We start from the raw sequence: 19,736 nt of genomic DNA on the forward strand, positions 1-19,736 counted from the left end.
ATCATCATCACCACAACACGAATCATCATCCGAATCACCCGAATCCAAACCCTAGTTCATCACCATATCAATCATCCTTCAACCCTCTATCCATTCAATTTCTCCACCACAAACCCTAACCACCATTCCATCATTCTCCAAACTTCAAGATGATCAAGATCAAGCTTTCAATATCCGGTGATCAAGTTCTTTCGATCATGCGTGACTAATTCTAGGAGGTTTCACCCCGGTGTAGACTTTTTTAAGATTTAGGGTTTATTATGTTTTGGTTATTGTTTTGTGACAACTTGAAGTGCATTTGAATCTTAGACAATTGTCCTACGTTGGTATTGAATTTGCAAATTGTCGAGTGAATGATTAAATTTGACTTTGTGAAATGAATACACGTATTTATGCCTTGTCTTTTGGTAGGATTTGCTAGTCCAAAGTAACGAAGTGTATCATGGTCCGTTGTTTATGACGTTAATAGCGATTGACACCTAAGCTTTGTGATCGTGACCCGTTAATGAATTATTTCAAGTAAAGCTAATTAAAATACACAGTAACCCAAAGTCTTGCATTAGTTGAAACCGGGTGTGAGCCTTGTTTTCTTATTATTGTTCAATCAATCAATTTTATTTCTTGCAATTTGTTAATCATTAGTAGTTAATCCATTCAATCATTCTAGTAATTTTAATTCACAGCTTTCAATCAAACAAAAATATACAAAAACAAGATAGCAAGCTTCATAAGTTGTGACTCATATTTCAATTCAATCAAATCCACTCGCAAACCACATACTCTTCGTGGTTCGACCCCTTGCTACCACTAACTATTTGTTAAGGGTAATTTGGGACTATAAATATTATCTTTGACCGGAGCGCGACACTCCGATCAGTGTCAGTCCGTTATCGTTTAACGCTCAGCAGATTTGTACGCGCATTGTAAAGTGAGACAGGCGTTCCTAGGCATCCCAAGAGCCTAATTAATTTAAGTCATGCCTTAAACACTACTTATTATCGCCTTAAATATTTGTAAATCGCGTAATTAAAAGACATTAATTACTGGCTGTCACATGTTCAACGAAGCTTAATTGAGGTGTTACACCATACGTAATGGTAAAGTTGTTTGCAAACTATATGCTAACCACAAGGGGAAACACCCCACCCCCTCCCTATGTGGTTTGGGTTTGTGAGGTGAGCCTGGGTTGTGGCCACGTGGGTGAAAGAGAGAGAGAGATTGGTGGGCTTTGTCCTTAGCTAACCAATTATGTTTGTTATTTTTTAATTGAGTGAATTACATGTTTTCTCCTTTATCTACATATCAAATTTCAGGCGGTATCCTTTGTCTTTAAAATTGATGAGGTTTGTACTTAACGTTTCAAAATATTTCACGTTATGTCCTTTAGCCCTAACCTAGTTTATTTTTTCAGTTAAATCTGATCATGTACCTTGCACATGAGAGCATTTTGGTCAATTAGCCTTTTCAGGGACCAAATGTGTAAATAACTCAAATAGCCAACCATTTTTACAAAATAAAATCACTATCTCCCACTTACTACCACCATCCACCCCACACTAACAGCTGCCACCATCCACCACCACAAGTACTTCATGTACAAGAATATCTTTGTACCAAATTAGCTTTGTAATAACTTTAAAAAAAGTTAAATTCTATAAAAATTGCTAACCTAATTTCAATGCAAGAGAGCCACTAAAACCTTCCACAGAAGCATTACAAATTCAAAAATTTACTCACCAATAAACAGGTTCCGTTAAATGGATTCTCACCAAGATCAAGTAAAATTAGAACTAGAAACCTAAATCGAGTAAAACTTTCTAAATTTCAGTTATAAGCAGAATTAAACTAAAAAAAAAAATAACAAGCAACAATTCAAGTTCTCATCATCAAATTCATCACTTGTTTCATCAACAAAATCTTTATCCATCAAGAACCCACCTTTATCCAACAAAATCAAATTCATCACATGTTTAATCACCGGAGCTGGGGTGGTGGGGCTATGTCTATGGCGGCAATGGGTTTGTTACTGACTTACTAGTGACTAAAGGTTTGACCAAATATGGTCGAATCAAACAAACCAGACTTACTGTGACTTAAGGATCGATGTGGTGGGATTGTTTCGCAAGGACAATAGATCGGAACCATGAAGCCGGCAGAGAGGATCCAGAGGTGAAAAGAGAAAAGGTTTTCGCCAGGAAACGACGTCGGTGTAAGGGGTGGTGCCGGTGGTGTTGGCAGTGATGGGGGGGCAGTGGTGTCCGTGAAGGATGATGGGTGTGGTAGGTTAAGGTGGAGGTGATGGTGGTAGGTGGTGCTGTGAGATAGGAGGAGAGAGTGTGTATGTTTGTGTGTGTTTGGAGAGAGAGAAAGAGTAGGTGGATGAGTTTTTATTTTATTTCCTGTTTTTTAACATTATATATGCATTAGAACTGTAAAAAGACAATAATACTATTATATGAGGTCCACATTATCATATTTAACAGAAAACATTTACCAGGTTAGTGATAAAGGACATAACTTGCAAGATTTTAAAACGTTAAATGCAAAACTCATCAGTTTTAAAGATAAAGGATACCGCCTGAAATTTGGTATATAAATAAAGGACAAAACTTGTAATTCACTCTTTTTAATTCTACATCCACTAATTTCACATGTCTCTCCACTACTCTATTTTACCTCATTTTTAGGCGCTGCCATGTATCGAAAAATACCAAATCACATGCCTTATGGTCTTAAAAGATAAACCAGGAAGAAAAGAAGGTTAGGCGAGTAAGGGATGAGATTTTTTTACCGAAATACTGGTATCGTACCAGTAACATACCGATGCCGTACCGTACCGATCATAAACGGTACCGGTATCGGCAATAGATTTTTCGAAATTCGGTATCGGTAAATAACGGTATCGGTACCGGTATTTCCGGTAAATATTGGTTAATATAGATTTAGCTTTCTATATACATGCTAAAAGTATTGATTGACATACTGACAAATATATATAGAAAAAAATACGAGCTAAAAAATCTGAAATCCTATCACTACAAATCAGCTACAACAAACCTATTAAAAGACTATCAAAAAATACGAACATACGTAGAGTAGTTTGAATTATTTCTTTGAAGTGTAACTGCCAGTATTATTATCTATAATCTATAATATAGTACATAATATCATTTATATGCTTTCATACTCATGTTCCATTGCGACCTTGGCAAAGTATTATTCTAATATACAGTTTGTTCTCGTTCAGTTTATACTATTATGAAGGTTTAGGGTAATGGATAGATAGATTGCACATGATATTTTTTTTAGGTAAAACAATTACTTTAGTTTATTTATATTACTATTCTAATATACATGATGCTATATATTACTTTAGTTCAGTTAATAATGAATGGTTGGGTTGCATATGATATTTTTTAGGTAAAACAATGGATGGCACCAAAGCGGTACCAATGTGGTAAAGTACCAAAAAACCGGTACCGATATCGATACCGGTACCGTACCGGTACCGAATCTACGGTACAGTAATCAATATCCATATTTTCTCAATTTCGATAATGGTATTTACAATATCGGAACCGATATCATATCGATCTCATCCTAGACGAGTTATAATAGATAAACCAGGAAGAAAAGAATAGGCGAGTAGAAAGACACGAATCATCCCTAACGAGTTATAATAGATAAACCAGGAAGAAAAGAAGGTTAGGCGAGTAGAAAGACACAAGGAAAGAAAGCGCGTGGAAGATATAAAGTGTGGTCGTGTGACAGGCACGTGAGATGGGCAATATACAGAGAAGCACTGAAAGAGAACATACAAGAATCAATCCCCCCATCAATAAATTCTCCATTCTCTCATCCCATAAACCCTAGCTTCTTTCCCCATTCTTTTCTTTCCGATGTCTGCATCGATCGGAGCTGTCGTGGTGAAGGACCCTTCCCTCCACCTCAAACCGTTTACCGGATTCCGGAACAACAACACCCCCTACTCTTCCACTTATTCCCTTTTGTTAGACAAACGCATCAATCCCTTCACTTCTTCCGCTTCTCCTGCCTCTATTAGGGCTGTTTCCACGGTAATAAATCTATCGGATCTGAGATTTATACATATGTAGAGCCATACATTTGTTTTCTTACTTTTAAACAAGTATACTGTATATATATATATTGGTTGGCTCTGTCTATAGAATGATATTTGTTGTTTTTGCAGCCAGTGAAGAAGGAAGCTTCTGCTGCTGAGACCAAGCGAAGTAAGGTTGAAATATTTAAGGAACAAAGCAACTATATCCGGTACCCTCTGAATGAAGAATTGCTGACCGATGCACCTAATATTAACGAGGCTGCTACCCAACTGATCAAGTTCCATGGAAGTTATCAGCAATATGACAGAGACGAGAGAGGTGGTAGGTCATACTCGTTTATGCTTCGCACAAAGAACCCCTGTGGAAAAGTTTCCAACCAACTGTACCTTGCCATGGATGATCTTGCTGATCAGTTTGGAATTGGAACTCTTCGGTTGACAACTAGACAAACGTTTCAGCTCCATGGAGTTATCAAGAAGAATCTTAAGACAGTGATGAGCACTATTATCAAAAACATGGGATCAACACTTGGTGCATGTGGTGATCTCAACAGGAATGTTCTTGCTCCTGCTGCCCCATATGTCAGGAAAGATTATCTTTTCGCACAAGAAACAGCAGACAACATCGCTGCACTCTTAACTCCCCAATCTGGATTTTATTATGACATGTGGGTGGATGGGGAGCAGTTTATGACTGCTGAACCTCCTGAAGTTGTGAAAGCGCGTAACGATAATTCTCACGGGACGAATTTTCCCGATTCGGCTGAACCTATATACGGAACTCAGTTCTTGCCAAGGAAGTTCAAAATTGCGGTTACTGTGCCTACGGATAACTCGGTTGATCTTTTCACAAACGACATTGGTGTCGTGGTTGTTACCGATGATAATGGAGACCCACAGGGTTTCAATATATACGTACGTATGCCGCTTATACTCGTGTAGTATTCTCTGTTGTGTATCTGACTATTTCTTTGTGTTTTTTAGGTTGGTGGTGGCATGGGAAGGACACATAGAGTGGAAACCACTTTTCCTCGACTAGCAGAGCCGTTGGGTTATGTCCCTAAAGAGGATATTTTGTATGCAGTGAAGGCTATTGTTGTCACACAACGAGAAAATGGTAGAAGAGATGACCGCAGATACAGTAGAATGAAGTATTTGATAGATTCATGGGGTATCGAAAAGTTCAGGTCTGTTGTTGAGCAGTACTATGGAAAGAAGTTTGAATCTCCACGAGAGTTGCCTGAGTGGGAGTTTAAAAGCTATCTGGGATGGGATGAGCAGGTGAGTTCCATCGCATTTTCGTTTGTGATATGAACTTTGTTGTCTTTTAGATTATAAGTTATGGTTTAAAATTGTTTTACCAAGTTCATTTTTTTTTGAATTATTTGTGGCAGGGTGATGGTCGTTTGTTTTGTGGGCTCCATGTTGACAGTGGCCGGGTTAAGGGAGTAGCAAAGAAGACGTTGCGGGAAGTAATTGAGAAGTATAATTTGAATGTACGCATCACTCCAAACCAAAACATCGTCCTTTGTGATATTCGCCCCTCTTGGAAACGGCCGATAACTGTAGCTCTAGCACAAAGTGGTCTATTGGTAAGGCGTTTGTCTCCACATAGCTTTTATGCATATCTTTTGTTGAAGTCTTTAATTTTATTGAATATTACCACTCAAGTGAATAACAAATGCTCCACAAATCTCTTTTATGGGTTCCTCTTGGTTTGCAGTTTTGGTGTTTATGCTTGTTGTTTAAGATTTATAACCCTAATTTCAATTCTATGTTAATACTCTTCATTATGCAACTGGCATGGAATTATAATAGATCAACACAACTGAGTGATCGACAGTAGTACAAAGGCTTGAAATTTGTTTTATTTTTGTAGCCTCCAACTTATGTGGACCCCCTTAACATAACTGCAATGGCATGCCCTGCTCTTCCTCTCTGCCCTCTCGCCATAACCGAAGCCGAGCGAGGAATTCCTGATCTTCTTAAGCGTGTGCGAAGTGTATTTGAGAAGGTATTACCTTCAAGGAATGACTTTTTATCATCTCGAGTGATCCATATATTTGTTTTATATTTGGATAATGATCTTAATTAACAAGCATTGGTATTGTGATCTCAGGTTGGTCTCCCATATAATGAATCAATAGTAGTTAGAGTCACTGGTTGCCCAAATGGTTGTGCTCGGCCCTACATGGCCGAACTTGGATTAGTTGGTGATGGTCCTAATAGCTATCAGGTACCTGCTTCCTTCCATTCGTTGGTATTTTTTTATTAGTTTCTAGAATCTGTCATTATTTCTGTTGATAAAATGCTATATCTTAAAAAAATGGAAAATTATGTTTCATAGATCTGGCTTGGGGGAACGCCGGCGCAAACTTCATTAGCCAGAACTTTCATGAACAAGGTTAAAATCCAGGACCTTGAAAAGGTTTTCGAACCTCTATTCTACAGCTGGAGATTGAAGAGGAAATCTAAAGAATCATTTGGCGACTTCACAAATCGCGTGGTCAGACACATATCTGAATAAATATTAGAGTGAATGGCAAAATGGGTGGGTTAACGGGTCAAATTGGGTATTACACATATCGTGTTGACTTGAAACAGTTTTTATTCAAAGATTTCTAATTTTAGTCACTTTACAAATTTAGATCACTTAAATATATTTCAACGGTTTTGAATAATGTGACAGGGTTTGATGCATTTAAAGTACGTTCTTGGCAACTTACGACCCGTTTCCTTTTCCTAACGGGTCAAAACATAACTTGAAAAAGTCCATATTAGTAAATGGGTCTTATTTGCCACTTTCGATATTAGAAAACTCTGAAATCTTTTTGTTGGTAAAAAATAAAAAGAATTTATGTTATATATCCAGGGGTTCGAAAAACTTGAAGAAATAGTTGGCAAGTGGGAGGGGGTACCAAAATCATCATCGCGATACTACTTGAAGCTTTTCACCGACAAGGAAACATATGAAGCTGTAGACGCACTTGCAAGGGTCGAGAATAAGAGTGCTCATCAACTTGCAATCGAGGTCATTCGTAATTATGCTGCTTCCCAGCAAAATGGCAAAAGCCAGTAATATTACCAAGCCGCAACTGGAATAAGAGTATGTTTTGTGTTTCAATTAAGCCGTTGATTCAAACCTGTTAGAATGATCTTTTTTTTGTTGGTTTTCTTTATTCTGTGAGAGTAGTTATTTGATTTTTGAGTATGATCCAAATGAAATGAGGCCTACACAACAGGTTACATGATCTTGGGTCTAAGGGACATGGTTTTGATGTTGTGGTCATGTAGTTCTGGTGTTCCATATCAATAAGTTTCCAGATGTCAAAATGTGTGTTTAAGTATGTTAATATTGCCCTTTTACCCTTTTTTTTTCGATCTTGTTTGGTTTTGTTTTAAGTTAAACTATATACCTAATAAATAAGTATCTGGTTTATTGTGTTACATTTTTGTGAGCCCAAGATTTTTTTCCCAATACTCTTATTTCACCTCTACATATTCAGTTTTTTTTAATTAAAAAATGTTTATTAAAAAAGTCAAATGTATTTTACATTTACAATTTTGTGAGCCCAAGATTTTTTTTTTCCGATTCTCTTATTTCGCCTCTACATATTCAGTTTTTAATAAAAAAACGTCATATTAAAAAAAGTCAATTGTATTTTACATCTTCTTATATTCAACCTGTATAACACACGACTTTCTAACATTAATAAAATGGCTAATTGGATTTAAATAATCTTAATTTTCTCAATTTGGTCGATAATAATCTCAACTCAGTGATTTGCTGATAATAATCCGAGCTGGTTCACTTTTAGCCGATAATAGTCTGCGTTAAAAATATTTTAACAGAGTTAAGGTTTTTTTTTTTTCCGAATTACAAACTGATGTTATAGGGCTTCTGATTAGAATGAGTATATGAGTTGATTGATATAAAATATAAAGAAGAAAATGTTGACAAATCACAATTCCATTCGAATCGATAACCACCACCATCCACCGGTGTATGGTGATGATGTAGGAATTGAAAAGGAGCAAGGATGGCAAAAAAAAAAAAAAAAAAAGAATTTGATACTAGAAGAAATCCTAAAACATTTGAGATGGGTAATGGACAAGTATTTGAGTATGAGATCGCGTATGTAGTTAGTTTTGGATATTTTTACAGGGTTGGGACTTGATACCCGAATATGTAAATATATTATATAATTTAAAATATATTTTAGAAATATTTTGTTAAAGCTATAAATAATTTGAAATTCTTAAAACTTATTGAAGTATTAGAACAATATTTCAAGTCAATATCGAGGTGAATTAAAGGGAAATAAGCATCAACTGATAATCATTAACCACATAAGATCATAGATGAGTGTACTTGTGTATCGGAAGGCATTAAGTACCGAGTACCCAATGGGTATTACACACGATCTTATAATAAGGTATAAGACAAGAATTACCGGTACCCGTCTCATACTTGACTTCTTAGATTAGAGGTTGATGACAATCTAAAACCTCAGAGGCAAAGAGCCATGGAAATAAGATTACATGTTAATGTTAAGGGATAAGATCGAGGCAAGAGCTATGGAAATAAGATTACATGTTAATGTAAAGGGATAAGATATAAAAAGTGAATAAATGGGACTAAATCAGATTAGCATCGAGATGGATAGTCTTGACGCCAATGCTCTTTTGCCAAGTGGAAAACAAGCCAAGCCCACTTTTTAATGGAATATTTTATATATTTGTTTTAAAGTTATATTTTTGGCCCCGCTTTCAGCATGTGCATATAATGTATATATGTGTGGGCAATCGGGGGGCAAAAGTGAAAGTGCACGAATTTTAGCATTATTTTACTAATTTCGTGAAAATAACGTTAAAAAGCGAGGGACGGTTAATCATGCATCATGTGGTGGCGTTGATAGCCGAAAGACAAGGGGGTACATGCACTAATCGGTTTTTGTCCAAATTGTTGAGTGTTATGTGCCTTATGTCCAAGGCTTGATACAAAACTACTATCGAGCCGTAGGTCTCACTGGAAGCAGCCTCTCTATTCCTATGGGATAGAGGTAAGGTTGTCTACATCTTACCCTACTCAGACCCTACCTTAGCTTTGCTATTGGTGTGATTTACTGAGTATGATGATGATGATGATGTTTTAAAGTTATATTTTTAATCAATTTATTTATCATTTAGTTTTATTTAGCTATAACTTGTGTTCATTAAATTTAAAAAAAAAATTAAATACGTAGTTGTGTTTGTTTTATTCTCAAATTTCTGATATAAGTTTTATCAGAAAAGAGAGTTGCATTCAAAATAATGTTTTAACTGGTGTTGTAAACTATATTGAGTACCTGTAACAATATGAATAGAATCGATAGCGAACTAACAAATCGAAACTAGTATCGGTATTCATTTTAATGGTATCCGATCAAAGTAAACGAGTGTCGATATCCTTTTTGACATATCACGACTTTATTTTTTAGGTTATATTAGATAACTTTTGTGTAGTTAAACCATTGTAAACAAACTCTTTATTTTATATAACTTAGCAGAATCGTAGCGCCCAAAACATCGCTAGGGTACCAATATTGTTTCAATACGTGTGGTTTCAATATTTTTTTTAGGTACTAAAGAAGCACCAAGTTAATCCGGAGATTAGCTTGTGGTTAATGCCTTGTCCAAATAAGGCTAATCTTCTTCTAAACTCGATAAACAGCACGTCGATCCTGTAAAACAATCAACACACCGTGAAGCTCGTTACAAGGAGGAGGATAGGGGGATTCTCCTTGTAACCACCCCCGACGTGAGAATAAGAACTTGCTTTGAGGATAAAAGTGTGTGTATTAAGTGAGAGAGCAAAAGAGCCGTCCTTAAACCTGGAGGTGAAGTTCTCTATTTATAGCCGAGGTGATTTGTGAAGGAGATGGGCTGATGGGCCTTGGTCCTGAGATCGACAACAAGGAATATCCATTCTGCTTCCTCTGCCATGACCGTTAGTGATTTTACGCGAGAGGGTAGTTGGCGCACGCTGAATGGAAGTGAAGATCATGGGGCAGTGGTCGGCGCAAGCTGATTGGTGCCACGTATGTGTCCTTGTGTACTCTTGTCTCTTACACGATTGTTTATCGTGCACCATGATCAAATACAACCTGTTGAGCGCCTATTGGCCCACTGTTCTGCCACTCGTACTTTTTGTACTTATCCAATGTTTCCCTGCGCTTCTTGCCCCACGCGACTTGGGTACATCCGTGCAGTCGGCCCAAGTTCAAGGAAGCCAGGTCTTTTGTTAAAGGAACTAAGTGTCAGAATTGATTTTATCCTGGTCCTGACCTTGCGCGCGACTTGGGACACACCCTTGTAGTCGGCGCGAGGTCGGGAAAGTCACCATTTTGGCTTACTTTGGGTATGGTCTCGTGGGTAACCTGAGATTAACTTATGTGATCGGTGCATGATTTAGAACCATACCCCTTCAAGCCCCCCCAGTCCAGTGCTCCTTCCATGCGTGAGGCAACTGGTTAGAGCCTTGGACTTAGAAATAAAGATTAAGTGTCTGCAGTTTGATTTGGGGTGCCGGACATCAGCGTGTGCGCTAGGGAGCTGGCACGCGTGTTGTTGTCTTGCTGCTTACACAACGTAGCTATCTAGCTTCCTACTGAAGTTATCTCTCATTTTTGCATGGCAAAACTGCGTAATTTGAAAAAAGAGCGTCTCCTAATATGTTGGTGGTGAAAGCGATGTGTGATGTGTCTGCTGACACAGTGAGGAGCATGTTGTCACTATGTCAGCGTGCCTGAAGGGATATGGTCCCAAAAACCTTGCACAGGCGCATAGGACCATACCACAACCTTATTCCAAAAAACATCTTAAACAAGACCCTGCGCGGCCGCGCAGCGGTCCTAAACAGGATTTGGAAAGAAACAGTTCAATAATGAAGTATGGTCCCCAAAACCTTGCGCAGAAGACCATACCATAGTCTCACTTCTAGAACATCTTTAGCAAGACCGTGCGCGGCTGCGCAGTGGTCCCAAACAAGTTATGGAAGAAAACAGTCTTCGATAAACACGCGCCAGAAGAAAGGAGAAACAAATATTCAACTAACACCCTTGCGCAGGCCCGCGCAAGGGAACAGTTATACTTGAAGATAAAATCCTAAACACCTCCGCGCGTCTGAAATCGCGACTTGAATAAAAGTATCTTTTCTGTTACAACAAGATGGACACGTGGCAAGGGAATAACGGTTTACAACTGTAGATCTTCTAGAAGCCTTAGATGCTTATCGTGCACAGCCATTCGGCTATAACTGAAGATGACGTGGCATAATCTTAGACGCTCATCTAAATCACGATGATGGCTATAACTTGGAGAAGGGTCTACCCAAAACCGCTTTCCACGTGGCAACTCCCCAACCGTTGATCAAGACCCACGATCCATGTGCGAAGATTAACGGAAGGAAAAATAACTACTAAACGGAAAAGCACTTTCCGTTACTTTCTCCGTTGCACCAATTTCCCGCCAAAACCGGCTATAAATAAGACGTTGCAGGTATGATCTCACAAGTTACTTCCACTTCACTCTCACTTTACTACTGCTTCTTCTTCCTCGAGATTACTATACTTATTCTCACGCCGGAGGGTGGTCACGGAGAGAACCCCATTTCTCCCCGTGGCGAGTCTAACGGCTTTCTGTTTTGCAGTGATCACCGGAGAAAGAACTCAGCCAAACCCCCGAATTAACGAGAGGATTAACCCTTTTATGCAGAGACTATACCCCTGATCTGATTGATTCCGGTTAATTCAGATCATTGTTTCTTCATTGGCGCCCACCGATTCTTCAATTTTCATTCTCATCTTCTCGTTTGATTCATCTCTTCTCATTTTCTGTTTCCTATGGCAGAAGTTCCGTCAAATTACCCGTCAAGTCCTTAATCTGTAAACAGGGACGATCCAGCTCGTGCTTTTCAGGTGGACGGAATCGTGGGGAAATCATGTAGCAACAACAAATTTCATCATGAGGAACACAGACCTGTTACCTCAGAAGTTCAATCTGGAACTCAGAATAGTCCAGATCTACTTCCGGAGGAAACTCCGTTTCATTGGTTTACCAAATTCCAAAATGCCGTGAACGAAAGTTTTGCAAAAGAACGTGTTACCCAGGTGCGATGTCCAGAGGGCCTTATTACGACTTATCGACTCTACCGACCAAAGTCACAGAGGTACACCCTCAGTCCAGCACCAGATGCGAATTCCTCTATTTCAGATCTGGGTACCAGGAGTCTCAGGCAGAACACAAATCCCAGGAGAAATTCGATAGTACAGCGTTGGGCCCATGTCCATTACAACAGTGGGACACCCAGCTCAATGATGGAAAATGTCTGAAAACACTCAGTTATACGATGCAAAATGTGGAAGACGACCACAACAACCCAAAAATCAGTACGGAACAAACGTACATGGTGCAAGGCGGACCCTCGCGCAAACAGAACAACAAACGGAGCCACAGTCAACACTGGTGTGAACAACAAGTAATCTTCCCCGTCGTACCAGGGTCCTCAAGAAGAACGACCGGTCATCATAACTGGTATCTTCGGTCATTACCATACTAATTACATGTTCATTGATCCGGGTAGTTCTATGGATATTATTTACGAACAATGTTTTAAACAATTAGACCCGGAGGACAAGGCGCGCTTGAAACCAGTCGATTTCCCTTTAACTGGTTTATGCAATGAAGCCGTCTTTCCGCTGGGTCAAATCTCCTTTCCTGTAACACTCTCGGATGGAGAGCACTCGCGCACTGTTACAGTCAATTTCATGGTTATGTCAGGTACATCACGCCATGATGTACTACTGGGAAATCGTTCACAAAGGGAGTTTAGCATGATTACCTCCATACCACATGCTGCTTGTAATTTGCCGATAGAAACCGGAGTAGCAATTTTATATTCAAGCAAAGAAGTGATGTATGTAGACGACGAGCCACCAGTAAAGGCCGCAAAGTCATCTCCATCTAATGAACCAGAGAAATGGGTACTCAACAATGAATACCCTGAGCAAACCATTCTACTAGGGCACGCCATCTCACCCGCAATCCACGCAAGATTAAAAGAACTTCTATCTGAGAATATGAATATTTTCGCATGGTCCCCAACAGACATGACCGGCGTGCTAAGAGAAATAACGGAACATTGCTTGAATGTTCGACCTTACGCAGAACCAGTAGCACAAGGAAAGCGCAACCTTGGTCCGGAAAAGTCTCGCGCAATGAATGAGCAAGTAGCTGCATTACTTCAGGCTGGGATTCTGCACGAAGTTCGATATCAAACCTGGGTAGCTAACCCAGTAATGGTGCAGAAGCACAACGGTGGGTGGCGCATGTGTGTTGCTTTCAAGGATCTCAACAAAGCCTGCCCAAAAGACTGTTACGCCCTCCTAGAGATAGACAAGAAGGTGGATTCCTTAGCATCCTTCCACTGGAAATGCTTCTTAGATTGTTACAAAGGATATCACCAAGTACAAATGAAGGAAGAAGACGAAGACAAGAAAGCTTTCCGCACGAAAAAAAGGTATATTTTGTTATACAAAAATTCCTTTTGGTCTCCGTAACGCGGGAGCCACTTACCAACGCCTAATGGATAGAGTCTTCGGGGAAGAAATCAGCGTAACCGTGGAAGTCTATATGGACGACCCTGTCATCATGAGTCGCGAAGAAGAATCAATGCTCACAAACATCCAGCGTACTTTCGACTCTCTACGCAGAGTCAACCTAAAACTGAACCCTGTAAAGTGTTCGTTCGGAATGGAAGAAGGCAAATTCTTAGGATCTATCGTAACCAAAGATGGTTTCAAAGTCAATCCAGAAAAGGTAGAGGCTATTCAGCTCATGCCGTCACCAGCATCTATCAAAGAGATGCAACGTCTAGCAGGTCAGCTAGCGGCGCTCAACCGATTTTTAGCAAATCATGCTGCCAAATCATATCCATTCATCAGCACATTACGCAACTGCATAAAGAAGAGCCAATTTCAATGGACTCCGGAGGCAGAAAAAGCTTTCCAGCAAATGAAAGAATGCTTAATTCAACTACCTACTTTAACAGCTCCGCAAAAAGAAGAACCATTAATCTTATACCTCTCCGCATCAGAGGTAGCAGTTGGCGCAGTGTTGATGGTCGAAAGGGACGGAGTCCAAACTCTAATTTATTACATCAGCAAAATGTTGACCGGTCCAGAAACGCGCTATTCCATCATGGAAAAACTTGTTCTCGCGCTAGTTCACGCATCACGCAGATTGCGAAGGTATCTTGTCCAAACCAGACGTCGCGGGCATATTAGCTAAATGGGCCATTGAACTGGGCGGATATAACATTCTGTACAAGCCGCGCCCAGCTATCAAGGGCCAAGTCCTAGCAGATTTTGTTACTGAAGTTCCCGTCGATAAGATCCAGAAATGCGAAGCCATACAAAATCCTACCCCAGTCTTCGACGACAGGGTCTGGATCCTAGATACAGATGGTGCTTCCAACGATGACGGCGCAGGAGCTGGTCTCCGCCTAGTTAGCCCCCACAACCACGAACTTACCTACGCCATTCGGCTAGATTTCAAAAGCACCAACAACGAAGCGGAGTATGAGACATTCCTCGCAGGTCTCCTCCTAGCACTCAAAATGGGGGCAAAAAATGTTGAAGCACATGTCGATTCCAAGTTGGTAGCCGAACAAATCAATGGTCGCTACGATGCAAAAGGCGAAGCAATGGCCTTATATCTCGAGCAGGCAAGAAAACTGATCAGTCGGCTTCAGACCTTCAAAATAATCCACATTAACAGAAGCGAGAACAAGCATACGGATGTGCTAAGTAAGCTAGCCGCTACAAGCTTCAAGCACCTGGCAAAAGAGGTCCGCATTAAAGTTCTCTCAAACCCATCCGTTCCTCTAAGACACGTGAACGTGATAGAAGTTGGGAATCCATCTTGGATGTCCCCAATTATTATGTATTTAAAACATGTAACTCTTCCGGAGGGGAAAACAGAAGCAAGAAAAATTCAACACAAAGCGTTAAATTATGAGATGGCGGATGGAATGTTGTATCACAAGTCTTACATGGGTCCTCTCCTAAGATGCGTAGACAAGCATGACGCGCAGTATCTGGTCTGGGAAATCCATGAAGGACTATGCGGAGTCCATGTTGGCCCACACATAGTAGTAGCAAAAAACATGAGTGCAGGCTATTACTGGCCCAATATGCATTTGGACGCTGTAGAGATCTTGTGCAAGTGTACATCATGCCAACGTCATGCTCTAAAAACACTTCGCCCAAAGAACCCGTTGGTTCCAGTAACCGCAACGTGGCCTTTCCAACAATGGGGAATTGACCTAGTAGGTCCTTTTCCCGACGCACCGGGCGCAGTAAAATTTATAATAGTTGCCGTGGATTACTTCACCAAGTGGGTAGAAGCCAAATCCCTAGCATCACACACCGTAATGGTAATCAGAAAATTCATCTGGGAACATATCATCTGCCGGTTCGGATTGCCATTGCGCATTATCACAGACAATGGTACCAATTTTGCGTCTGACGATCTACAAAAGTGGATGAAAGAAATGCGCATCGAACATAGTTTCGCCTCTGTGGCGTACCCACAGGCAAACGGGAAAGTCGAAAGCGTCAACAAGCAGATTGCAGATGGCATTAAAGCAAGGTTGGGAACCGCAAGAAGGGGGTGGGTTGATGAACTCCCAAGTATCCTATGGGCTCACCACACTATGTCTAAGATTAGCACGAGGGAAACACAATTTAGCCTCGTTTACGGCTCCGAAGCAGTAATTCCGGCGGAAATCGGCCTCCCGTCACCTCGGATGCTAGCCATGGAAAAAAAAACAATGAACATGAGCGCAGGCTTGACCTGGACCTCCTCGAGGAGAGACGTGAAAATGTAGCCATTAATACAGTTATTTGCGCAGCAGTGCAATAACAAAGTTGTGCAATAGCACATTAACAAAGTTGTACGACGACACATTAACACAGTTACTTGCGCGGCAACACAATAACAAAGTGTGCAACAGTACAATAACAAAATGAGTGCCGGCACTGATGCAGCAGCACAATACAGTATTGGCGCAACAAGGACCAGCAAAAACCGGATTCAACATCCCAAACAAAACTAGCTGGGACAACCTTCACACAAGTCGTATAATCATACACTAAGGTCTTCACCACATCAGGAGGCGGACATAATTGTACATCCTTGATAACCGTCAAGGAAACAGCCGTATCCACGCGCACACAATTTCCATGGCGCATAGCTAGTCAACATCACAAACTTTTTTTGCTTTGCGGCAAGCAAACCTTGCTGCTCAAACAGCAAAAAGCAAAGAGCGCACACCTCATTTTATATAGTCCAGTGCTCCACCTACTTGCGTAGAGGCAACACTGGAGTGAGGGGACTTGAAGGGGTATGGTCCCAAAAACCTTGCGCAGCCGCATAGGACCATACCACAACCTTATTCCAAAAAAACATCTTAAACAAGACCCTGCGTGGCCGCGAAGCGGTCCTAAGCATGATTTGGAAAGAAACAGTTCAATAATGAAGTATGGTCCCCAAAACCTTGCGCAGAAGACCATACCATAGCCTCACTTCTCGAACATCTTTAACAAGATCGTGCGCAGTTGCGCAGTGGTCCCAAACAAGTTATGGAAGAAAACAGTCTTCGATAAACACGCGCCGGAAGAAAGGAGAAACAAACATTTAACTAACACCCTTGCGTAGGCCCGCGTAAAGGAACAGTTAGACTTGAAGATCAAATCCTAAACATCTCCGCGTATCTAAAATCAAGACTTGAATAAAAGTATCTTTTATGTTACAACAAGATGGACACGTGGCAAGGGCATAACGGTTTACAGCTGTAGATCTTCTAGAAGCCTTAGATGCTCATCGTGCACAGCCATTCGGTTATAAATGAAGATGACGTGGCATAATCTTAGACGCTCATCTAAATCACGATGATGGCACTAACTTGGAAAAGGGTCTACCCAAAACCGCTTTCCACGTGGCAACTCCCCAACTGTTGATCAAGACCCACGATCCGTGTGCGAAGATTAACAGAAGGAAAAATAACCGCCAAACGGAAAAGCACTTTCTGTTACTTTCTCCGTCGCACCAATTTCCCGCCAAAACCGGCTACAAATAAGACGTTGCAGGTATGATCTCAAAAGTTACTTCCACTTCACTATCACTTTACTACTTCTTCTTCCTCGAGATCATTGTACTTATTCTCACGCCGAGGGTGGTCACGGAGAGAACCCCATTTCTCCCCGTGGCGAGTCTAACGGCTTTTTGTTAGAAGGAACTCAGCCAAACCCCCGAATCAACGAGAGGATTAACCTTTTTATGCAGAGACTATACCCCTGATCTGATTGATTCCGGTCAATTCAGATCATTGTTTCTTCAGCGTTGTTTCGTCTTATGTCAGGCGAGTGGGCTTCACGCGCGTGTGACAATTGCCACTCCGGTTTTGCCGCCTGACGTGTTGATCTCTGATTGGGCACGCACTGCAAGTTGTTCGACAGAGTTACCCATCACATTAATTGTGATGAGTATAAATAGGGGGAGGCAACCGGGGGATGGTGCATGTGCGTAGATTACAAGAATCTTAACAAAGCATGCCCCAAAGACTGCTATTCTCTTCCGGAGATAGACAAGAAGATCGATTCTCTCACGCCATTTAGATGGAAATGCTTTCTTGATTGTTACAAGGGCTACCACCAAGTGCAAATAGCCCTAAAAGATGAAGACAAAACCGCATTTTGCACAGAGATGGGTATCTTTTGTTATACCAAGATGTCGTTCGGCCTGCGCAACTTAACAGCGGTTAATGGATCAAACCTTCGGAGATGACATTGGGAAACATGTCGAAGTATACATTGACGATTTGGTAATCATGAGTCTGGAAGAAGATCAGATGTTGAAAGACATCGAGAAAACCTTCAAATCATTGCGCAACTTCAACATGAAGCTCAACTTGAGCAAGTGTACGTTCGGAATGGAGGAAGGTAAGTTTTTAGGATTTATGGTAACAAAAGTTGGATTCAAAGTGAACCCTGAGAAGGTACAAGCCATTGAGAGAATGTCGTCTCCTAGCAGTATCAAGGAAATGCAACGGTTGGCCGGCCGGCTGGGCGCGCTGAACCGCTTCTGGTCAATCCATGCGGCAAAGTCTTTTCCTTTCATCAGCACAATGCACAACTGAGTAAAGAAAAATGAGTTTCAACGGATATCGAAGGCTGAGAATGCTTTTAAGGAAATGAAGGAGTGCCTCATTCAGTTGCCAACATTAACCACCCCGCGCGTAAAAGAACCACTGGTGCTCTACCTGTCGGTTCTGATAAAGCCGTGGGCGCGGTGCTATTGGTGGATAGAGAGGGGTTCAAACTCCAATTTATTATGTTATTTGGGTGCTCACTGATCCTGAAACAAGTTACTCAATCATGGAAAAGTTGGTGCTAGCTTTGGTCCATGCATCACGAAGGTTGCGTAGGTACTTCACTGGCCATGTCGTTAATGTTTTAATAAACTATCACATCGGTACCATTTTACAAAAGCCAGGGATCTCGGGGAGACTTGCAAAGTGAGCAATCGAACTGGGTGGCCATAACATCGTGCATAAACAACGTCTAGCAATTAAAGGGCAGATCCTGGCAGACTTTGCCACAAAGGTCCCAGTGGACAAGGTCCACGAATGTGAAATACTTGAAAACCCTGCGCCGAAGCCATCAGAAGAGCTATGGTTGTTTTACACAGATGGAACTTCTAATGAAAACGACACAGGTGCAGGTTTAAGGTTAGTCAGCCTGGAAAAGCATGAGTTCACATATACAATCCGGCTGGACTTCAAAAACACAAATAACGAGGCGGAGTATGAAGCGTTCTTGGCGGGGTTGTGCTTAGCAATCAAGATGGGCGCAGGGAATCTGCAAGCGCATGTTGACTCCGTACTAGTCGCGAGGGAAATTAACGGCTTGTGTGACACGAAGGGAGAAACCATGGTACTCTATCTTGAACAGGTGATCGGAGTGTCGCGCCCCGGTCAAATATAATATTTATAATACCCGATTTACCCTTAACTATGAGTTAGTGGTAGTACGGGGTCGATCCACAAAGAGTTTGTGGTTTGTGTACGGACAAGATTTATTATATTGGTTTGTCACTATTATGAAGCTTGCAAATGATTTAATTCAATGTTTGTTTGAGAAAGAGTGTCGGAATAGACCGATGAATTTTATGCTAAAATGATTAACTACTAAAACCTTAATGATTACACGAAACTTGGTTGATGGTTTTAAAACAATACTTGGAACATGGTTCACACCCGGTTCGATAATCGTAAGTCCTAGGGCTACTACACAGTTTAAATTGATTTAGTTGAATTAATTGATTAACAAATTTAGTTTCATGTGGCTTTGGTGCCAAAAGCTTTCGACGTTACAAAGAATGGACCACGGCGCACTTCTTTACCAAGAACATGTAAATCCTAACTTAAGATAAAGCATAATTGCACATCACTATCTCTCAAAGTCAAATTTTATAATCATTCAACAATTTACGAATTCAAAACAAATGCAAGACAATTATAAAAAGTTTCAAATACTTTAAACATAACTTGTCA

General features: G+C 40.7%; 2 protein-coding genes across 2 annotated transcripts; both read left to right on the forward strand.

Annotated features, from left to right (window-relative positions):
- Positions 1 to 3,712: 3,712 nt before the first annotated feature.
- Positions 3,713 to 7,453, forward strand: LOC110908380 (sulfite reductase 1 [ferredoxin], chloroplastic). The gene is made up of 8 exons (XM_022153313.2): positions 3,713 to 4,076; positions 4,211 to 4,996; positions 5,066 to 5,362; positions 5,476 to 5,673; positions 5,961 to 6,095; positions 6,201 to 6,317; positions 6,429 to 6,587; positions 6,954 to 7,453. Exons 1-8 carry the CDS (start codon positions 3,900 to 3,902, stop codon positions 7,158 to 7,160), a joined length of 2,076 nt encoding a protein of 691 aa, XP_022009005.1. The 5' UTR covers positions 3,713 to 3,899; the 3' UTR covers positions 7,161 to 7,453.
- Positions 7,454 to 13,705: 6,252 nt separating this feature from the next.
- LOC110906678 lies at positions 13,706 to 16,010 on the forward strand. Its single transcript, XM_022151780.1, has 2 exons — positions 13,706 to 14,297; positions 14,362 to 16,010. Exons 1-2 carry the CDS (start codon positions 13,706 to 13,708, stop codon positions 16,008 to 16,010), a joined length of 2,241 nt encoding a protein of 746 aa, XP_022007472.1.
- Positions 16,011 to 19,736: the final 3,726 nt, after the last annotated feature.

This window comes from Helianthus annuus, chromosome 14, assembly GCF_002127325.2.
Source record: "Helianthus annuus cultivar XRQ/B chromosome 14, HanXRQr2.0-SUNRISE, whole genome shotgun sequence".
NCBI classification, from domain to species: domain Eukaryota; kingdom Viridiplantae; phylum Streptophyta; class Magnoliopsida; order Asterales; family Asteraceae; genus Helianthus; species Helianthus annuus.

What these genes read in the sequence shown, in the direction of transcription:
- LOC110908380 (XM_022153313.2), top strand. Translation starts at nt 3,900, where the DNA reads ATGTCTGCATCGATCGGAGCTGTCGTGGTGAAGGACCCTTCCCTCCAC. An exon ending in TGCGAAGTGTATTTGAGAAG is followed by an intron (nt 6,096 to 6,200) that starts GTATTACCTTCA and finishes TTGTGATCTCAG; the next exon opens with GTTGGTCTCCCATATAATGA. An exon ending in ATGGTCCTAATAGCTATCAG is followed by an intron (nt 6,318 to 6,428) that starts GTACCTGCTTCC and finishes TATGTTTCATAG; the next exon opens with ATCTGGCTTGGGGGAACGCC.
- LOC110906678 (XM_022151780.1), top strand. Translation starts at nt 13,706, where the DNA reads ATGGATAGAGTCTTCGGGGAAGAAATCAGCGTAACCGTGGAAGTCTAT. An exon ending in CATCAGCAAAATGTTGACCG is followed by an intron (nt 14,298 to 14,361) that starts GTCCAGAAACGC and finishes CGCATCACGCAG; the next exon opens with ATTGCGAAGGTATCTTGTCC.